We start from the raw sequence: 20,689 nt of genomic DNA, 5'->3' as shown, positions 1-20,689 counted from the left end.
CGATACAGAGTACAAAAACCTATCGGTTCATGGTATCGGTTAACTTTTACGAGTATGAGTACACACGCATTTTACAGTATCAGCCCCGATACCGGATACCAGTATTGGTATCGGGGCATCCCTAGCTGATTCAGATGATGAGTTCAAGCCTCTGGAGAACTTCAGGACATGTTGAGGAGGTGATTTAGCCATTTAAATCAGCTGTGTTGGATCAGGGACACATCTAAAACCTGCAGGACACCGGGCCTCGAGGCCTGGAGTTGGACACCCCTGATTTAGGCAACGGAAAACACCAATAACACAGTGCTATTAAAATTCCCTGGTGTTTTAGACCAGCGGTCCCCAACCCCCGGTACCGGGCCTCGAGAGTCGAGGCTCAGGAGTGAAATTTATGGTTTTCAGGGTTTTAGCCTTATTTATTTATCGTTTTGATGGTTAACTCTGTTCCCTTCCCCCTGGGTCTGTTCCTGTATGTTATGAATAAATCTTCCTTCTTCGGTACCAGTACTGTTTTTATTTTGTTGTATTTATCCTCGACACCTTAAAGGTAAATATTGTCGGACATAAACCGGTCCGTGGCACAAAAAAGGTTGGAGCCGCTATTTTAGACCATAAAAATATAGTTTAGTCATAATGGAATAAACACTAAATAATTTCTTTTTCACACAAACAACAAAAAACACATTTCTGTCCTGCCATGTCTGCGAACGCACCGTCCGTACAGTACTGCACGCAGTAAGTGACGGGATCGCTTGAGCGAACCGGCCTCCACGCCAGGAGGACTCCGCCTCCATCCAACTGTAGCACCTCAGCCTTGCTGGGGCGAACGGGCAGGTCTGAATATTAACAAAGGGTAACAAAAGAGCATGTTCTCAAAGCAACAACTGTGATGTGAAATTTAAAGCAGATCAGTCACAGAATGTAACCTTTGTCCGACCTTTCTTTTTAAATGCAGGTATTTTGAAGGATGGTAAGAGCTTTGAGCTCCTCCTTTTGGGACTCTCGAGGCTGCTGCTGCGCCTCCTTTCAGGTGGAGCGGGAGCTGATCCTTTCACTATTGGACCTGTTATAAATAAAACAGGAAAGAGCAAATGGTTTTAACTTCAGATTGAATAATACAGGATATCATTTCACAACAGTAACACAACGTAGTGCTTATACTGAGGTGCATCTGCGGTGCCTCACCTCCTTCACTCACATCCTCTTTACTGGAGGATCTGGAAAAGAGTTTGGTCAGACTTGAGGCTGACGCTCTCATTCTCTTCCTTAGAGACATGGTGGGTGTATCAGGCTTCATGATCTCGCCCAGAGTTGGTCCTAACTCCGTGTCCTCCAGATGGGAGTAGGAATGGCCAGTCCAGGATTGCCTGCGGAAGATGTTAAGCAGTCCCAGTTTTGGTGACCTTCCTGTAGGTGGTGGAGCTTCGAGGGCTGGAGCAGATGCGTGCCTCTGGAGGCCGTGACCCTCTTTCTTGTCCCGGGCTCTGGGAGGCCTCTCTGGAGCCTGCAGAGAAGAGAGGCTGGGACTGGGGCTTGGCATTAGCGGCGTCCCCAGCTGACCTCTGCTGTTTGTGGACAGGTTGGGATTGGAGCGTGTGCGATTACGTGGTGGTGCCCGGGGAAACGAGCTTCGGGGTTTTACTTCTTGGAAAGAGCGAGGCGATGGTGCAACGAGGCGCTCACCCTGATCATCATATCCATCGCCGTCTCCTGATCTGTATCTCCCTCTGAGACGACCGTGACTCAGTTCTTCACTGGAGCCGAGTCTACTTGAAGACTCAGAGCCACCATGCTCCAAAGTAAAAGACTCAGCCAGAGACCCCTGGGAGCCAGCAAAGTCATCTCCCTCCGTCTGTGCTTGGTCCAAGCTCGAAGGAACAGAGGCTCCTCTAAAAGCCTGCCTCACCTGCACAGGAGTGACAGAGCCTCTTCTCGTGGCTCGCTGAGAATTTGGGATTGTCAGCAAGTTTGTCCCGGCCACTTCATCGTCTGTGAAATCTTCCTTTAGACTTTGCGACCCTTCTTCTTCACCGGCGTTCGCACGTTTGGGTGAAGTGGGAGACCGACGTGAATACTCATCTAGAGACCTGCTCCTTCTGTGAGGTGGTGCGTTAGCATGGGCGAAACCCACCCCGCTGTCAAACGAGCAGGACTTCTGCATTGCGGTCTGAACGGATGCCCGTCTCTGGCCACGGCTGGTCTCCGTCTCATCCTCCACATATTCAATAAGAGGCTCGTTGAGGCGTCCTGAGAAGCTCCTCCTGAGCGGCTTGCGGCCCCTCTCCTGCTTCTTAGCTTGAAATTTGTCCCTTAATGTCATGTGTCTGGCAGACAACGGCGAAAGCTGATGAGAGTTGCTATAAAAAGTGCTTCGGATGACGCTTCCCCGAGGAATACGACCTCCGTCACTCCCTGAACCCTCGTCCCCATCCGACAGGTAGAGCGATGGACTGCTGTCCTTGCTGGACCGACGTTCCCTCTGAGGTGTCCTTTGACACGATACTTCCGACGATGCGACCGATTGCCTGCTCATACTCCGCTCTAATACAGTCCTCCTTCCTACTATCTCTCCATCCTCTTCCTCGCCTAGTGTCAAATCCCCTTCCTCTTCTCCATCCCGGTGGAAGCTGGGAAAAGGATCTGGGATCTGTGCTCTCTCCATTAAAGGATCATAGTCTTCCTCTGTTTCCTCTTCCTCTTCAGTCTGGCTGCAGTGCTGGAAAAAGTCCCAGGAGTCAGCCTCGTCATACTCCGACGAAGAGCCACTGCTCGGGGAGGTACTGCTGTGTTCTTGGGGCTCTCGGGGCACCGTCACTGCCGTCTCCCTGAGAGGAGCATCTAGTAGCTCAGGAATGGGCCTCAGCGTGAGCACCGACCCAATGCATGTCAGAGAACGCTGAAGAGAAAGAGAGCACACTCAGACAAAGATGTTTAACACTACAGGAAACCATCTGGTATTTCCTTTTGTATCCAGGCAGGTATTAAAGCTGCAGCAGGAACTCACCTGCCACTTCCTTTTTGAAATGAAGGCTTTCAGACTCCTTGTATTGATTTCATCCGTGTCTTCTCCTGCATGTTCATCCTGACAACAGTCCCAATGTTCAGTAAGTTTGACATTCACAGTTTAAAGGAAACACCTGATGATATGACCTCACCTGGATCCAGTCATGGCCCAAGCACTCAAAGGCAGACGGTCGCTTCCTAGGTACAGAAACATCAGAGACATTCTCTGTTTCACCTTAAAGCAACTGGATCCAACATAATGAAGCTATAAGAAGCTTAGCAGCGTTAGCATCACTGACACAGGGTACTTTCTGTCGTTTGCACATAACTTTAAAAATATCTCACGAGCCCACGTAAAACACCAAAAGCGCTTCCTTACTCTGGGTCAGGCTGAAGGAGCGTGTGGAGAAAGTTCTTGGCTTCCGGGCTCCTGTACATGACATCAGGGGCGGCCCAGTTCAGAGTGCCCTCCCCCACCCTCAGCAGTGTGGCGCGGTCAGTCTCGCCCACAAAAGGGCACCGACACACCAGACTGTCCAGATAAAGTTTAAGAGTCGTTACATTTTTGGATGTTCTGTGTTTTTAAGATTTCAAGATTGCTTTCAAAAGGCGGAGATACATACCAGAGAAACGCGACAACCCCCACGGCCCTGACAAGACAGAAACGATTCAAACGTTTTGTTTCAACTTTTAACTTTTGTGCACTACTGCAAATAATCGTTTACTTTTATTTAAATCTCCGTATAAAACTAGAGGGTTGGTTCTGCATCTGGATGTAGAGAAATATACAGTATTTGATTTATATCTAAAATACATGTAGCCGTTAAACTCACCAAATATCAGTGGCCACAGTTACTGGTTCTTGGTGAACAATTTCTGGGGCAACAAATTCAGGCGTCCCAAACATGCTGTACTGGTGCCTGGATGTGTCTATTTCCTGGCAGAAGCCAAAGTCACAGATTTTGATCTCGTCTCTTGGGGGATACACCATGAGGATGTTTTCAGGCTAAAAGGAAGAAACATGAAAAAGAGACTTCGTGAAAATAAATCCCAGAGTAAATAATGCAATGCAGCAGAGCGCTCACTTTAATGTCCAGATGCAGGATGTTCATGCTATGAATGTGACCAACTCCCTCCAGAATTTGCTGTATGAATGACTGAATCTGAAATAAGAAGACACAACACGTGTCATGCACCTTTTCTGCAAGACTCAAATCATTTAATAAAGTAAATTAAATATACCTCTTTTTCTGAGACCGATCCTTTCAGTAATAAATGATCCAGAAGCCCGTGAGAACAGCAGCTAGAAAAGCTGTTAAAGAACTCACAGCTTCAATATGTGGTCAAACACACAAATTAACTGTAACACGTAAGAGGTAGGATACATTTCTGTGATCAGCACCAAGGTGCGTCTGGTGCAAAAGAAGTCCAGCAGACAAGCCACTCGGGGGTGAGCGAGGCGGGACAGCAGGTCCCTCTCCTGGAAGGCCCTGGTCCGAGTGCTGCTCCGCAGAGGCAGAAACTTGGCAGCAAAGACTTCAGCGGTCCTTCTGTGGACGACGCGCTTCACTACTCCGAACGTTCCCCTAAAACACAGAAAGATGATTTACTGCACATGAAATCTTGGCAAAGATAATGCTAAAGAGAAAATGCAGATTCACCTTCCGATTTCATCGTGGACGTCATAGACAGAGAACAGCTTCCTTCTTTTTCCCAGCTCCAGCTCTCTCTCCTGGAACTCCAGGAGTCCTGCAGGCAAAAACTAAAGCTGCAACTAACTCCAGCGCTGGAAACAACAAACGCATGCTACAGCGACGAGCAGCCCTTTGGTTATTTTGAGCTCCCGTGTTACCTTCTTCCACTGTCAGCTCAGCCTGACACGATGCATAACCAGAGTTGTTGTGAGCGAAGCAGGCGTACATCCCACTGTCCTCACCCTCGGTGCACACTATGGTTAATGAGCAGCGGGCACCATGTTGTCCCATCCTCACATTCTCATTGGCTGCAAGCTCCTCTTCATCCTATTAATGTGAACCAGCAGTTTCATTTATAAATAAGCTTTCAGATTGAAACCAGCGGTTTGTGATCTTAGAACAATGTGATTCCCTGTTACAACCTTTGAAGAGTTGATATAGACCAAAAAATCCGTTTAGAAAACAACTCAAAAAACTCTGCTCATACCTTGTACCACTTTATCTTAGGTGCTGGTCTTCCTGTGATGATGGCTGTAAATGTCGATGGGTGACCCGGCTCTACAAACAGGTCCTCCATGGGTATCTGGATAGAGGGAGGAGCTAAACAAGAAATTTGATTCATGAGCTAATCATGTAAAATGTGATATTATTCTGCATGTTATGAGTAGGAGGCAAGGATACCATCTGCAATTTCTTGTATTTGCTCTGAGATGTAGATCTCCTCTTCTTCCTCGAGGTAACACATGGGCTGCTGTGCTGCTGGATCGGCTGACGTGGGGGCGTAAAGACTCACTTCAGCACCACCCTCAGCGCTGGAGACAAAACATTAGATTAAGGACACAGTTATTATCAGAGATGGACAGTAACGCGTAACGCGTTACTGTAATCCGATTACTTTTTTCAAGTAACGAGTAAAGTAAGGGATTACTATTGCAAAAACGGTAATTAGATTACCGTTACTTTCCCGTAGGAACGCTGCGTTACTGCGTTACTAAAACTGATTTTTTTGCGAGAATGTCTCATGACAGTGACGTAAGCGAGTGCGTCGTTCGTGACAACAGCTGTGTGCAGATCAACAATGGATCACATATCGAGTGCAGAGAGAGTATGAGCGTGCAGCGTTTAAAGCGTGGAAGTACTGACCTTACTTTGAGTTTGATTCCATAAAAAGTGACAAAAACATTAGTGTCCGCTGTGCGTGGGAAGAAAACTTCTTTTTACAGTGAAAAAAAACCCCCTAAACTTCCAAACAAGCACCGAGTAGCTATGACGTAATGGGAAACTCACAGAGAAACTCGCGGATTCTTCCACTGACCGCTGCACACCTGCACCAGGGTAAACCTCCGCCTACCCCACTCCTGCTTTACAGGTGAAAATAGAGCAACAGGACCGCTGAGTCTTTGACTTTATTTATGTTCTGCTGTGTTTTACTTTGAAAGACTGAGTGTAAACACAAAAAATACTTTATTTTGTGTGGAATGTGCAGAAAATAGGTTTAAATGTTAAACTAATTTCTTCCAGTCAGAGAATGTTGCATATAATTAAATTTTTTGCTTGATGCATAAAGTTAAAAGATTAAAACTAATAAAACAAGTTTTAAAAAGAGACTTTTCCATTTGATTACATTTTGTATGATGGATTATGCAGAAAAAGTAGAATTGGGCTGAGAGATCTATCACTTTATCACCTATTCAGGTTGTAAATCGTGTTTTTAAAAAGTAACTAAGTAATTAATTACTTTTAAAAATAAGTAATCAGTAAAGTAACAGGATTACTTTTTGGGGGAAGTAATCAGTAATTAGTTACTGATTACTTTTTTCAAGTAACTTGACCAACACTGGTTATTACACAGTAAATGCTTAAAATCCAGATCTAGTTTCACAAGCAAACCATTAAACAGAGACAAACATTCAAAACATGATCGGGATGTAATGTGGAAGCGAATGTCAGTGCATAAAGCTGAACTTACTGTTCAGGACTTTCGGGAGGAAAAAGCATCCTTGCAATAGAAGTTGGGTTGAAATCAGCCTGTAACCATTTCTTCACAAATGCAGCAGACCAGCCCTCTGAGTCGGGATCTACGAAGATCAAAACCAACTCAGACAGAAAACAATGGCAGTAATTATATATTTCAAAGGATTTTACTCTTATTAATATGTTGAAAAAGGAAACACGTAGGGTACATTACCTTACAGCGCAGGAACAGCAACAATGTGCTGTGATCCTTACCTTCAGCCTCTGGGTTGGATCTTACCAACCCACCACATCAACAGGACATGGACACATGCCCCCTGCTAGACGGGCGCAAAAGTGACACTTGCCCAGCACATGACCATCTTTTGTTCACAGGAGTGAAGAGTTAGCTGGGCATGCGTTGGCAAGAGGAGAGAGGAGGATGCTGAGTGGTTATTTGTTATCATGACAATGATGACTTACATGGAACTGTCCATGTGAGGAACCTCCTGCTTTAGGACCAGTACAGGGAAGATGAGAAAATACGTAAGTTACGGACAATGGAAGGACAAACATGGCGTCAACAGTCCAGAAAATATAGATATACTCAGATCGTACATGCTATACTTACACTGATTGCTCTATTCTACTGTATTGCTCTGCTTTAAGTGTGGATTCTGTAGCAAAACTAGCAGAGTTGGAAAATCACTGCATAATATTCAGTAACAGCTACTTCCAAGCTTTGTATATTTATCTGTTTAGTTTGAATCCATGCTTTCTGTGAACAGTGGAAATGTGATGAAACACACAAAACGTTGCATACGGGGTCTTCTCATGGGATGCTGTGCAGTAAGGTATGGTGTCTATGTTGAATGGTAGCCACTAGATCCCATCGTTATGGCAACAGAACAAATGTTAGCTTTGAGAACACCATGTGACCCTAAAACATTTCAGACGTCCCATACATGCAGAGGGTGACGTGCTACAGCTCTACAGTCAGTTATTAGAGAAGATCAACAATGACTCAGGTCTGAGGAGCTTGGAAAGAAAAAAGCGTCTGGACTTTCACCTCTCATCCGAGAAGCTTCCTCAGTTCTAGGGTCAAATGGTGGAGAGTCCCAGATTTACACACCTTGGCCGTGCGATTAGGTGGAGGATCATTAGGGGGTCCATGTCCCTCTTGGTGTCAGCGTCCTGGGTCGGAGCGACCCAAGGTCCCGGAGCAGTTATGAATTATATTATTATTATTATATATGTATTTTGTTATTGCTGTCCCTCGTTCTCCCTGCTTGTAGATATATGTGTGTATGTAGGTGTGTGGGTGTGGCCCTGGCAAGTGATTGGCCACACCTGAAGTCCGTGACACACCTGCAGCTGATCAGGCCTCGTCGGAGGAGCTACTTGAGAGTGTGGTGGAGCTCTCTCCGACGCGGGATCATTGCGTGAAACTTCCAAGTCAGTGTGTTAATCCAGGAAGTACTGATCGTGTTTGCCCGCGGGAGGAGGAGCGTGGAGAGGAAGGACAGCACGCACAGGGTGTGCAGAGTCACGACAGCGGGGAGCACGAACACGGACGCCACTGGAAGACACACACGGGAGTCTTGGGGAGCACGGGGATTAATTGTGCATCGATATTTACCACACTGTAAATAAACGCACTGCTTATACACAGAGCACCACGCCTGGGTCCTCCTTTCCCCACATCCCCACGGTGACACTTGGGGGGACACTCCCACAGGGCTTAAATCTGGGACTCTCCACCATTTGACCCTAGAACTGAGGAAGCTTCTCAGGTGAGAGGTGAAACGTCTTCAAGCAACTTAAAGAAGTCCAGGCGCCTTTCTTTCCAAGCTCCTTAGACTCCGATGACCTGGATGACTGAGAAGCTTCACAGACAATGACTCAGGTTTTAGATTAGTATTAGAGAGGATGAGATATTTATGTGTAAGTTGGTTTTTGCTGGAAGATGGTAGTTACAGATACTGAGATGATATGGATATGAAGTGTGCATTTTTCATGACGTGCCAAATGGGAAATGGGTTGATGGTGAATAAATGTTGACGTGGTTTTATCTCGTGTGATATATGACAGTTAATAGTTAGGATTTTGCATTTGCTGCACAGTGCAAATGGAAACTGCATCAACTCTGTGGCATGCAGCTACAGTGCAGACTACACCCAACGCCATAATCCTTAGGAATCTAGTGACAGCTGGTAGGGTGGTTGGAACTATTCATGATGTGAGTGTGTGTGAAACGGGGAAAGGAAAACGTGAGTAAAGTCTGAAAATGGTGTAAACTTGATCAAATGAATGAAGGGTGGAAAGGTGAAACTGATCCAAACTGTTTGTAGTGAAGGGAAGAGATGTCACATGGTGTGATGTAAGAACAGGGTGACTGGACAATGGCATGTGCTTCACCCTTTCTCCAACGCAGCTGAACTAGTGACAGTGTGACCCCCACCCACTTAAAAAGGCTCTTATGGGTTCCCATCCTAGGTGGAGGATGTTAACTTCATTGGCTGTAACTGTCTTACCTTTAGGAGGTAAGTCCTGTGATTGGTCATTCTCGCGGTCAGTCGGGGGGACATAGGCGGGGCATAAACCTGCCTTGCACTTGACGCCACCAAGTTCATTCCAAAGCTGAACAAAATAAAACATTTTCATACATATCAAAGGCAGAGCTCTGACATTAGTGACACCAGCTGTGTTCACACATGGACGATGTTTTATACCTCACACTCGTACTGCCCAATATCTGCTTCAGTTGCCCTGACGACGGTCAAAGACAGGATCCCGCTCCGTGCATCATTCATAATCAAGTATTTCTGCTGGTCAGTCAACTCTTTGCCATCCTTCAACCACCTGTCAAGAGCAAGCAGCGCTGCATTCAGAAACACAATAGTTGCAAAATCGTAAAGCGACTACAGCGGTCAGCTCTGTGCTGCGATACCTAATTCTCGGTAACGGAGTGGTGAATGTGGAGCAGGAGAACTGGATGTCCTCTCCTTCAATGAGACAAGCACTTTCCAGTCGACTCACGAATCTGGGTGGAGCTGGAGAAAAGAAGCATGAAAAGATCAGGTTTAGCCTAGAAACAACCAAAAGCAGCAGCTATTATATTAATATTATAAGAGGTAAGTATTCACACTACAACCTGGGTTTGCCTCTTATTTGTAATTTTATTTAATTTAATAACTGTACAGTACTCTGTTTATAGTAACCACTGTCCTTGATGTAAATATAAAACTGTATGTTTCTTTCCTGTGTCCTGTTTGTTTGTATATGTGTCTTTCTGGCTGCTGTTACAACCAAATTTCCCCTTGTGGGACAATTAAAGGATTATTCTATTCTATTCTATTCTATTCTAGTAACTCCGGAGCTCTCAGGGGAAATGTTCTTACCCTTACCCTTTGTAGGCAAATTTAAAGTTGGATTTATGAAACGTGCATAACGGTGTATGTTGTTGCATGTTAGTAAATCAAAATCATTCAGACACAGCAGCGTTGTGCAATCAGCATACTATCTGCATACTGCCCCGCTCCATTTCTCTGCAGAAAGAAGCACAGATGTGAAATGGCAAAACAGGTGACTATGGTGTAAGAACGAAGCCCGCACCTCTCAGGCAGGGAATAAGGTCAGACTATAGAAAATTACACAATGCTGTCTGAGGTCCAAGGAGTAAGACGGAAGAGGTGTAGCTTTTCAAAGTGTTTCGACTGGAGTGACGAAACATTTAAAAATAAATCAATAAATAAAAAGCGACGAATATGATTTCCCCTGAGATCACTGCAGCTTAAATAAAAAACACAAAGTTGATACGAAAAAGCCCAACAGACCACGAGAAAGAAGAGAAACAGGTGGAAGACACGGACAAGGTGCCGTGTGTCAGCCTAAAAACAAAAACTCACTACAATGAAAAGAAAGATCCAAATTCTCAGCATCAAGAAATCACGCTGCCGTGATGGAAGTCATCCTGAAGAAAGGTAATGTTTAAGCTATGATAAAATAAAATAACGTATAGGGGAATATGTTTAAATTACAAAGGTTAAAGGCCACATCGCTACATTTAGTAATTTGTTTAATTTACATGTTTTCTTTTTGTTGCAATTCTGTGCATTTTGTTGTTTATGCTGTTTAAAAAAAAGGACATTTTTGTAAATAATAACCAAAAGGCAATAATAAAAACAATAATTATTGTTGTTGTTGTTAATTGTAGAAGTAATGGTGAAAGCAGTAGTAGGTGTAGTATTCATTTTAAAGATTTGTGTTTAAATTCCTAAGGCAACCAAGAAGTTCTTTATTTGTGTTCCTAATATTGATCAATCATGGATACGTGCGTGAAACAGTCGCGTGATTTACGCACAGATTTGTTTGTAAGTAAATCAGCATCACAAAACTTTATCAATCGCTGAGAAATTATACAAAGTAGTTCCCTGACAACAAGGAGAACCAAAACTTTCTCGATCCACATGTTTGAAAAGACAAAACAAACACTAACATACAAAGTAAAAGACAAAGACAAAAGTAAGAAAAAGTTAAAGTAAGGAGACAAAAGCATCAGCAGCTGAAACAGGCTGCGTGCCGTCTGACGCATGCGCACATATCAATCGAGCCCCAGTGTTAGCATAGCTTAAACTCGGATTGGTAACTCACCCTGCACCACCACCTTAGCCAGAGTGCCAGCTCTGCCCATGAAGCTGGTAGCGTAGCACGCATACTCTCCGGAGTCCTCCGCAGTGAGGCTGTCCAGGATGAGACTGCAGGAGCCCGACCGGTCTGCGGTGATGATGTGACGTGGGTCGTCCTCCAAAGCAAGGCCATCTAGGAGGAAGGGATCAGGATCCAGGTAGGTTCATCACTGTGACCATAACACTCAATTATGTGGTGATAAACTCGTCTGCTATTCTGGACACTGTCTCCGTGACATGTCACACAAATACACGTTTTCTTTTCTTTTTAGGAACACAGTAATACCTGAAAGTGAAACCACCTTTTTGGGTTGTCTTGATGCATCTCAATCATCCAGGTAAGTAAATCTCCAAAAGTTGATTCTGTTCATCTGGACGTAGCGTTTTGTGGGAGAAACGTTTCGTCATCATCCAGGTGACTTCTTCAGAAGATAATTTGCATAATTAAGATGAAGGAACTGACCTCCCAGCCCATTGTTCCTTCAGTGGGCTGGTTTCAGTCATCATATGTACTCTTTATAAGATTGAAACCTGCAGTCAGCTGAGACTGAAGCAGTCACCTGGATGAGTGACCAAACGTTTCTCCCACAAAACGCTGCGTCCAGATGAACAGAATCCACTTTTGGAGACACTGGGTTGATTTTTAAAGTGGAAAAGGTGAAATGCAGTTTTATACCCAACACGAGTTCAGATGACAAAGGATTGGCACGTGATGAAGTGCGCAACAAACTTACAAGACAACCCGATATAAAAACACGAAAACACAAATGTATTAAATGTTGGATTAACCATTACAGAAGCATAAAAATGATGCTGGTACTTCAGGGCAGGTGTAAGCCTCACATTAGGTGGTCGTCTGATAAATGTGTTCAGCACAGTATGTAAAAGTTGGCTTAACTGTCAGTTCTTCATATAAGTCAGAGTTACTTTGAATGCAAAATGTGGATACACGACGGCATAAATAACAAGATATGTATGCGAATGAGGGCAAACAATCTGATCTGATAAAACATCAAACAGATGCAACCATGTGAAGTATAATTTTCTATTATGTGTCTATTTTCAAACCTTTGAGCCAGCTGATCTCTGGTTTTGGAGATCCTGACACTTTGCAGGTCAGCTTGATTGTTTGTCCCATCTTCGATGTGCAGTCAGACAGCAGTGAGCCAAACACTGGGGGACCTGTGGATGCAAACACACAAATATACATCAAGCACACAGCGTAACTGGACCCATCAGTTTATCTTTGACTGTTTATCACTGAAATAACTTTTAATCCAGCGTTTCAGAACTGAATGTTGCCGTGTTAGGTTAATGAATGAAACAGTATTTAGTTTTATGGTTTTATCATAAAAATGTTCGATGTTCAGTACCTGGACTAACAGACTTACTGTTAGTAGGCAGGCTGGAACGTTGCTGTAGCTCCTTCAGGTCTTTAAGCCAGGACAGTTTGAGCAGCGTGGAGCTGCCCTGCAGCGTGTACCTCCTTATGGAGCCTCTGTGTTCGTGCCACAAGCCCCAAGACCTTTCGTCTCCACCCACAGTCTCCTTTATTTCCACATCATTCAGCTGGAGACAATGAAGAGGACGAGTAAGTGGGAGGACGACATGAAGAATAGGAAAAGCAGTAAGTGTACGGCGTGGTGCGACGCAGAACGACAAATGACCTTACCTTCATTTTGTTCTTGAAGGTGTAGGTGTCTCGGTTCATGCTGGTGTCTTTTTTCAGTTTACACAGTACAATGCATTCCCTGAAGAGAAAGACTTGTCTCTGATGCCCTCTAGAGGTGGTCTTAATTTCTGGAGTCTCCTCCAACACTGTGAAGGATCCCTAAAGAGAAGAAGACGTGAAATCATTTGTGCGTTTCTGCACAACTAGAATGTTACGACAGTTTTTTTGGTTTGCTTGTTTCATGCTGGAACCAGATCTAAACTGTATATAAGTCATTTTTGCCCACCTGACGCACGGGCTCGCCCAGGGCAATAAGAGGAGCCGGGTAGTTCTCAATCAGAGACACCTTGTGCAGGTTGTCTGACCTCCAGGGAAGGCAGGACACCAAAGAGAAAGCATCCTCCAGCAGATGGCAGCTCTGGCCACTCTTAGCTTTATTCTTGATTAACTCCTGCAGGTAAAAAGTTGAACTTTTCATGTGACACACTTTAAAGAAGATTAGCCCTAATAGCCTTAAATGTTAAATGGTATTAAATCTATATGCTGACCTTTAGTAATGCTTGGTAAGTTTGAATTCTTTCCACTGGTTGCTGGAGGAATGTAAGGACATCCATAACAGCACCGTCCAGCTTACCAGCTTCTGGTAACTCCTGAAATATGCCAGGAAACAACAACACATTAGACTGATGTAGTAATCCTGCTCTCCACACCTTTGTTTCAGCAGCATTAAATGTTTATACTTGAATTCAGTTGTGAATACCTTGAAAAACTGTTGGATGGCCTTGTCAGCGATGCAGGCCTCTGCCTGAGCTTGACCCACCATGTAGTGCAGATACTTCTCAAAGTCTTCTCTGTGTTTGATCAGATGCATGGCCACGTCATCATCTGTGGCACACTCCCTCAACCCAGGAAGGACACACCTGAGAAAACACGAGTTCTGTTACTGTGATTTGACACGTTGATGCGTTTTGCCTTTGATCTAGCACGTGTGTATCACCTCTCGTGTAACAACACGATGTCTTTGATGTTCCTGAAAATGAGCTCTTTCTGGTTGAGGACGTTAACGGGGATGCGGTAGCTGGAGTCCAGAAAATTTAGCTGCTGAGATATAAACATCTTCATCTCTCTCACAAACTCCTCCTCTCCGTCAATCAGGCCTTGGATCAACTGACTAAAGATACAGGGAAACAAATGGATTCATCACAGAAGCCAAGATGTTATTCAGGACCAGCTGTGATGACCAACACCAAAGTATCGTAGAAGTGCATGAACATACATGAAATATGTATGCATGTATTTACTCTGACACAGTTTAGTCATCATCAGTATAAGTCATCCAGTATCCCAATACTAGTAAAGCTCATCTGGCAGTATGACGTACCTCAGGCCTCTCCTGTACTCTTCTCCTGTACATCCAATTCCATCAAGATCCTCTTGACGTGCTCTCAGCTGAGGGAAGGTCTCCTGTTTAAAATGACAGTTATAACTATTAAAAGCTCATTTTTTAAATCCTCAACGTCTTTGTTGATATAATAATAAACTAACAGTATAGATTTTCAACATGTTTGTCATGCGGATGTCTACATCCCACCTTTCTCTTCTTCTCCAGGTATGCTGGACACAGCCATCCCTGCCGAGCAGGGTTGGTTTTGGTGGGTTTGGTCCTCACCAGCCATCTGTCAGGATGAACAGAGTCCAGCACCTCTACAAACTGGCCCTCCTTCAGAATAAAACTCTCCTTACTGCCACTGTTAGGGCTACAGTGAGCTCGAGCCACATATATTTCAGACGTCTGAGGAAGAAAACAGCAAATACATTATTTATGCCTGGGACGTGTGCAATATTATTTTGTCATACAGTGACTTTCTCAGATTTGTTCCACTGATGCTTAAAAAGGACATAAAAATAGACGATAACGTGCATCCAATCAACGTAAATCACCTCTCGTCTGTCCTCTTCCCCCTCCGACTCAGATCCAGAGACTGTGCTGTCCAAGGGCGTGTGGGCACGATGTTTTGGAGATGGTGTCCTCATTTTACTGTCATGGGCCCCTAAACATTTGTAATAGAGGATAGCTTCAGTACACCTGCTCAGAAAGTTGCATAAATAATATATTAAATAAATAACCTTGCTGACCTTTGATCTTTAATAGCGTCTTCGGAGGTTGGGTTGTCTCTTCGTTATCATCCTTCGGAGCTGCTTGTTCTGTTGGTTTTGGTTCTTCCCTGTGACAATATTCATATTTTTGGCATCTTTACAGCCGAACAAAATGACATTCATAGAATAAATCAAATGTTTTATCTGGTACCTCGGTGTGATTGTGGACATCTCAACAGGTTCCATCATATCGGGAGCTGTGTCATAATCGGAGGGACTCGACACTGTTGAAGGCAGAGTAATGAATCATTAGTGCTTCAATGTGACCCAGTCAAGTTTTTAAAGCTAAGTCACTCACTGGAGCTGGCAGCCATGACAGAGGACCGTCTCCTCTCTTGGGGGGTCTGCTGGGGCGCATGCTCTGTCAGCGTGTAGGCCTCCCACAGCGACATGTTCATGCTTTCTGCATAGTCCTCTGCTGACGTGGGCACCTGCGCTTGACTCGGTGGCAGATTCTCATTCTGGTCTTTGGGCGGGGCTGCGGGCTTTGTTGGGGCGAGCTGCAAAGGAGTAATGGCTGCAAGAGGTGGGTGTACGGGCTTCTGTGCCACAGGAGCAGGCTGGGGGGTTTGCACCACTGTTATGTTTCCATTGTAGGAGGTCACACCAAACTTATTGACCGCCTCACAGGTATAAATTCCTCTGTCGCTGTTTAACAGGTTCTTGATCACAAGTGTGCATTCTCCATCATCTGTGGTCGTAATCCTGCATCTCTGGTCGTTGCAAATTTGTTGCCCGTTTCTGAGCCACCGTACTGCGCTGGGCTTTCCCTCGACAACACACATTAGTGTGAGCGTACTGTGAAGATCTGCTGTCTGGTTCTTAAAAACCTCTTTAAAAACAGGTCGCATGTCTTTGCGCGTCTTGAAGCCTTTGAAGGCAGCCTGGATCTTGACCGCAGCCTCTTGCATTTGTGGTTCATCCTCGGTGCTGATATCGATCTCCGGCGGAGACTCCTTCAATGGTTCTGTCGTCTGGAGTGCAATCTCAACAAAGGGTTCGTGGGGCTGGACATCCCTGTGGGCAGCTGGTATCTCAGTCAGAGCCTCTGAGAAAGTTTCATCTTCAGAAATATAAAGGAGGGGAATGTCTTCTGCCACCTGTGTTTGTTGTTCTTCCTCCCTCCTCGTTGGCTTCACTGCCAGTCTCACGTCCTGGTCCATTTCCGGTTCTTTTCTCATGGGTTGAACTGGCTGTTTTAATGGAGGGTTGGCAGGCTGCTCTGTTTCCTCAGTTGCTGACTGGTTCCTCTCAAATGCTGGTTTCTCTTCGGCCTGTTTTATTAACGGCTTTAGAAGCTGTTTCATAGGTTGGTCTTGAACTTTTACCACTGCTGTTGTTGGCTCTTGTTCCTCTCGATCCGTCTCCGTGTCCCGTGATACTTGTTTTTCTACACCTTTTACTTTGCTTTTTGTCCTCACAGGAGGCTTTGGATGAGTAAACGCATCTTCCTTTTCTACCGGCCGTTCTGGTTGTTCAGTCGGCTCTTTTTCTGGCTTTGTTCCTCTCTCTGACTCTTTGGACACTTGTTTATTCAGACGACCTCTCTGTTTGCTGTCTTCTTCAGAATCGATCTGTGTCATCTTTAACATTGTAGGAAGGATCTCCTCACCATCCTTCAGTAAATACTTGATTGGTGGCTTTCCATCTGTCAGTTTTCCTTTAGATCTTGTTGGTGGTTTCAAAGGCTCTCCTTCTGTCTTGTCTAGTTCACCTTCATTTTCTAAAGATGTCATATTTTGATCTTTCATTGATTCTTTGCTAATCAACCCTTGCGGTGGTTTCACAGGAGACTTGTCATCCTGGCTTATCGTTCCTACTTCTGCAGCTGGATGTTTCTGCTTCTCCTCAACTCCACTTGTTTTTGCCAAATGTATTTCTAGTTGTTCGGAGCTGTTTTCAGTTCCAGGTTTCTTTTCTTTTTGTTTCCTTTGTGCAAAACATGTTTTATCCAAAGCCCTGTCTGATTGAACTTCTTCGTGGTCAGCTTTAGCTAATTCTTCAGTATGTCGTCTTGTTTGTTTCATCTCCGGTAAAGCATCAGTTTCTTTTTCCAAATGCCTAGCTGGCTCCTCGACCTCCCCGTCAACCCTATAGTCTGTAGTCTCCTGTAGTCTCACAGGTTTATCAGCTTTCTTGTTCACCTCCCTGTCCTTCACTTTATTAATCTGTCCATGTGCTGCGTTCTGTGCACCATCCGTGCCTTTTTCTACAGCTCTTGCAGGCTGAGTGTCCTTTTGGACTTTATCATCATGCTTCAGCGCAGACGGTCTGAGGTCAAAAACAAGCTCCGTGTCTTTTTCTGAATTTGCAATTGATGCTTTTCTTGCCCTCTTTTTCGGCTCAGGAGGAGCTGGTTTACCCTCTGGGACCACTGGTCTCTGCGTCTCCTGAGCAGGAGTTGTTTCTTTTGCCTGCAGCATGATTGTTGGAGGTTGTGCCTCTGCTGGAGTCGGTTGTTGTCCTGGACAAAGGAAATGAACATGAGTGTGTTTACCTTCTTGTAACCTCGCCGATCAGCAATAAATCAACGTACCTTTTACTTGCACCATTGCAGTGGTCTCTATGCTTCCTGCCTGACAAGAGTAGTTACCACTGTCTTCAGGTTTGAGCTCATTGATGATCAGCTGCAGGAAGCAGCCGTCTTGCTTCATCTCGTACTTCCTGCTGGCCCTCAGTGGGAGCTTGTTCTTTCTCCACTGTATTGATACGCTGGGCTTAGACAGCTCACAATACAGGGAAGCTGTACCTCCTGCTTCAGCCTCTATGCTTTCTAATTCTTTGTTGAAGAATGGAGTGAGCTCTAGGTGGGATAGAACAGCCCAACAAATAGTTTGATACAGGGTCAACTAAGAGATACAGAATGCTACGATTTAGCTTACATAATGCTAAAGTGCCACAAGTGCTCAGAAACTGATATTAAGACTCCGTGAATGCAGCTGAAATGCACTCATGCACAAACCTTTCACTGTTACAGTTGCGCTGGTCTCTGCTTTGCCTGCTTGGCACGTGTAGCTGCCGCTGTCTTCCACTTTGAGTTCCTTAATCAGCAGCTGCATGAAGCAGCCCTCCTGCTTCATTTCATACTTTGCATTCGGTCTCACCAGTAGCCCGTTCTTCTTCCACTGCACCATAACTGCAGGTTGAGACAGTTCACAGGAAAGGGAAGCCACGCGTCCTTCTTCAACTTCCATGCTATGTAAACCTTGCTTGAAGAATGGAGGGAGCTCTGAGGTGAGGAAGGAAGGTAACGCTATGTTTTTAATATCTAGCTCATAGTGAACAATGGACTATGTACAAGAAGATGTAATAGATTGTTTTACTATGTAAATGTCTGCTGTGGATGAGTTTAAAACCAGTGTACAAACCCTTTACTGTCACAGTCCCACTGGTTTCTGCACCTCCAGCTTTACAGGTGTAGCTGCCGCCGTCCTCAGGTTTAAGATCTTTGATGTGGAGCTGGAGCAGGCAGCCGTCCTGCTTCATCTCATACTTCCTGTTGGCTCTTAATGGTGTGTTGTTTTTCTTCCACTGCACTGACACCCCAGGTTTAGACACTTCACAGTGCAGGGCTGCTGTGCTTTCCTCCTCGGCTTCTACATTTTGTAATTCTCTCTTGAAGAAAGGAGGCAGCTCTGGTAAAATAGGCAAGGAATTTAAAATTCATAATGTATAAGGAACCATGCTAATACATCACTAACTATATTTTCTCTTTAAACTACAAATATTTCAAGTGTGTGAGTTTATTAAAAAAAACTAAACTAATAGATTATGAATAACAAATAATAGGACAGGATAGAATAACAGAAGGCAGCACTAATATCAGAGCTTTACCAAATGATTGGGAAAAGTCTTTTCTCGCTGCACACACCTTTCACTGTCAGAGCTGCAGCTGTCTCTGCAGCTCCTGCTCGACACGAGTAGCTGCCGCTGTCCTCGGGTTTGAGCTCTTTGATGTGGAGCTGGAGCAGGCAGCCGTCCTGCTTCATCTCATACTTCCTGCTGGCTCTCAGAGGCAGCTTGTTCTTCTGCCACTGCACTGATAATCCAGGTTTAGACACTTCACAGTGCAGCAAGGCGGTGCCTCCTTCCTCGGCAGCCACATCTTTCAAATCTTGTTTGAAAACAGGTGGGCGCTCTGGAGAAAAAGTCATCATACATACAGGATACATACAATACTTCAGGCATAAACAAAAGTCGTATAAAATATCTTTTCAACAGCTAATGTAAGATAGCAACATACAGAATGAAACGTGTGTGTTTGTATGGTGGATTCTGTTTTGCATACCTGTCACGGACACTTTTGCAGTAGTTTCAGCCGTCCCTGCTTGACACGAGTAGCTGCCGCTGTCCTCGGGTTTGAGCTCTTTGATGTGAAGCTGGAGGAGGCAGCCGTCCTGCTTCATCTCATACTTCCTGCTGGCTCTCAGAGGCAGCTTGTTCTTCCTCCACTGCACTGATATCCCAGGCTTGGACAGCTCACAGCACAGTAAGGCTGTACCTCCTTCCTCTGCATCTATGTTTTGTAATTCTTTTCTGAAAAAAGGTTGAAGCTCTGGCAAAAATAAAAGGTTGAGGGATTATCATTAAAAGAAAAATTAAGGTAAGGGCAAATAAGTTATAGAAAGTACATGTGATGTAAAAAGATGACTAAAGTTTGCTCCACTTGTTTTTAACAAGTATAGATGATCAAAAGTAATTTTAAAGTAGTTCCCAGTGATCAAGGGCTTGTGAACACTAACGTTTACCATGTAACTGGCCATAATCACAGACCTTTCACTGTTACAGCTGCAGTGGTCTCTGCACGTCCTGCTTGACACGTGTAGCAGCCGCTGTCCTCGGGTTTGAGCTCTTTTACATGAAGCTGGAGGAGGCAGCCGTCCTGCTTCACCTCGTACTTCCTGCTGGCTCTCAGAGGCAGCTTGTTCTTCCTCCACTGCACTGATATCCCAGGCTTGGACAGCTCACAGCACAGTAAGGCTGTACCTCCCTCCTCTGCCTTCATATTCTGCAGCTCTTTTTGGAAAAATGGTGCAAGCTCTGCAAAAAAGAAGATGGCTTGAAAGTAATGAACGAAAATGTAGAAATGCAGAAATGATTTCTACTCAGATATTAACGATGCTGTAAAACAAACCAAGCAAATCAGCCATTCACACACCTTCCACTGACACATTTGCGCTGGTTTCTGCACTTCCTGCTTGGCATATGTAGCTGCCACTGTCTTCAGGCTTGAGCTCCTTGATGTGAAGCTGTAAGCTGCAGCCCTCTTGCCTGATCTCATACTTCCTGCTGGCTCTCAGAGGCAGTCTGTTCTTCTTCCACAGCACTGACACTCCAGGTCTGGACAACTCGCAGTACAAGGAGGCTGTACCTCCCTCGTCAGCCTCCACACTTCTTAATTCTTTCTTGAAGAATGGAGGAAGTTCTGGAAAATGTGTTAAAAGGGAGAAGAAAGTCCTTTTGAAAGGTTTTCAGTGATGTCACACCATCACCACGCATTATGTTTCTGCCACTGGAAGGAT

At 44.8% G+C, this 20,689-nt stretch overlaps 1 protein-coding gene and 1 long non-coding RNA gene across 2 annotated transcripts in view; one reads left to right on the top strand and one right to left on the bottom strand.

Annotated features, from left to right (window-relative positions):
- Window positions 1-20,689, bottom strand: part of obscna (obscurin, cytoskeletal calmodulin and titin-interacting RhoGEF a) — a 39,654-nt gene that overhangs the window by 3,443 nt on the left and 15,522 nt on the right. Inside the window, exons 32-71 of the mRNA XM_085397510.1 lie at window positions 20,326-20,592; window positions 19,941-20,207; window positions 19,456-19,722; window positions 19,039-19,305; window positions 18,536-18,802; window positions 18,130-18,396; window positions 17,704-17,970; window positions 15,466-17,631; window positions 15,319-15,391; window positions 15,147-15,235; window positions 14,952-15,061; window positions 14,602-14,802; window positions 14,392-14,474; window positions 14,008-14,181; window positions 13,771-13,930; window positions 13,559-13,660; window positions 13,297-13,461; window positions 13,011-13,169; window positions 12,730-12,907; window positions 12,407-12,520; window positions 11,304-11,471; window positions 9,601-9,703; window positions 9,383-9,512; window positions 9,185-9,290; window positions 6,667-6,775; window positions 5,379-5,509; window positions 5,185-5,297; window positions 4,856-5,024; window positions 4,665-4,752; window positions 4,389-4,589; window positions 4,246-4,306; window positions 4,089-4,166; window positions 3,837-4,009; window positions 3,627-3,653; window positions 3,383-3,535; window positions 3,156-3,201; window positions 3,005-3,082; window positions 1,186-2,896; window positions 938-1,063; window positions 714-836 (exon numbers count right to left, since the gene is read on the bottom strand). Coding sequence (XP_085253636.1) covers window positions 714-836; window positions 938-1,063; window positions 1,186-2,896; window positions 3,005-3,082; window positions 3,156-3,201; window positions 3,383-3,535; window positions 3,627-3,653; window positions 3,837-4,009; window positions 4,089-4,166; window positions 4,246-4,306; window positions 4,389-4,589; window positions 4,665-4,752; window positions 4,856-5,024; window positions 5,185-5,297; window positions 5,379-5,509; window positions 6,667-6,775; window positions 9,185-9,290; window positions 9,383-9,512; window positions 9,601-9,703; window positions 11,304-11,471; window positions 12,407-12,520; window positions 12,730-12,907; window positions 13,011-13,169; window positions 13,297-13,461; window positions 13,559-13,660; window positions 13,771-13,930; window positions 14,008-14,181; window positions 14,392-14,474; window positions 14,602-14,802; window positions 14,952-15,061; window positions 15,147-15,235; window positions 15,319-15,391; window positions 15,466-17,631; window positions 17,704-17,970; window positions 18,130-18,396; window positions 18,536-18,802; window positions 19,039-19,305; window positions 19,456-19,722; window positions 19,941-20,207; window positions 20,326-20,592 — 9,537 coding nt within the window. The remainder of the gene's footprint in view (window positions 1-713; window positions 837-937; window positions 1,064-1,185; window positions 2,897-3,004; window positions 3,083-3,155; window positions 3,202-3,382; window positions 3,536-3,626; window positions 3,654-3,836; window positions 4,010-4,088; window positions 4,167-4,245; window positions 4,307-4,388; window positions 4,590-4,664; window positions 4,753-4,855; window positions 5,025-5,184; window positions 5,298-5,378; window positions 5,510-6,666; window positions 6,776-9,184; window positions 9,291-9,382; window positions 9,513-9,600; window positions 9,704-11,303; window positions 11,472-12,406; window positions 12,521-12,729; window positions 12,908-13,010; window positions 13,170-13,296; window positions 13,462-13,558; window positions 13,661-13,770; window positions 13,931-14,007; window positions 14,182-14,391; window positions 14,475-14,601; window positions 14,803-14,951; window positions 15,062-15,146; window positions 15,236-15,318; window positions 15,392-15,465; window positions 17,632-17,703; window positions 17,971-18,129; window positions 18,397-18,535; window positions 18,803-19,038; window positions 19,306-19,455; window positions 19,723-19,940; window positions 20,208-20,325; window positions 20,593-20,689) is intronic.
- Window positions 11,360-14,752, top strand: LOC146640871 (uncharacterized). Its single transcript, XR_014909541.1, has 3 exons — window positions 11,360-11,496; window positions 11,611-11,676; window positions 14,620-14,752. It is a non-coding gene; the product is annotated as an uncharacterized LOC146640871 (long non-coding RNA).

The sequence above is a fragment of the Rhamphochromis longiceps genome, linkage group LG23, assembly GCF_057381845.1.
Source record: "Rhamphochromis longiceps isolate RC_006_pf linkage group LG23, R_longiceps_female_GT1.1, whole genome shotgun sequence".
Taxonomy (NCBI): Eukaryota; Metazoa; Chordata; class Actinopteri; order Cichliformes; family Cichlidae; genus Rhamphochromis; species Rhamphochromis longiceps.
Note: the sequence above shows the minus strand (reverse complement) of the source record. Positions and strands in the feature narration are given on the sequence as shown.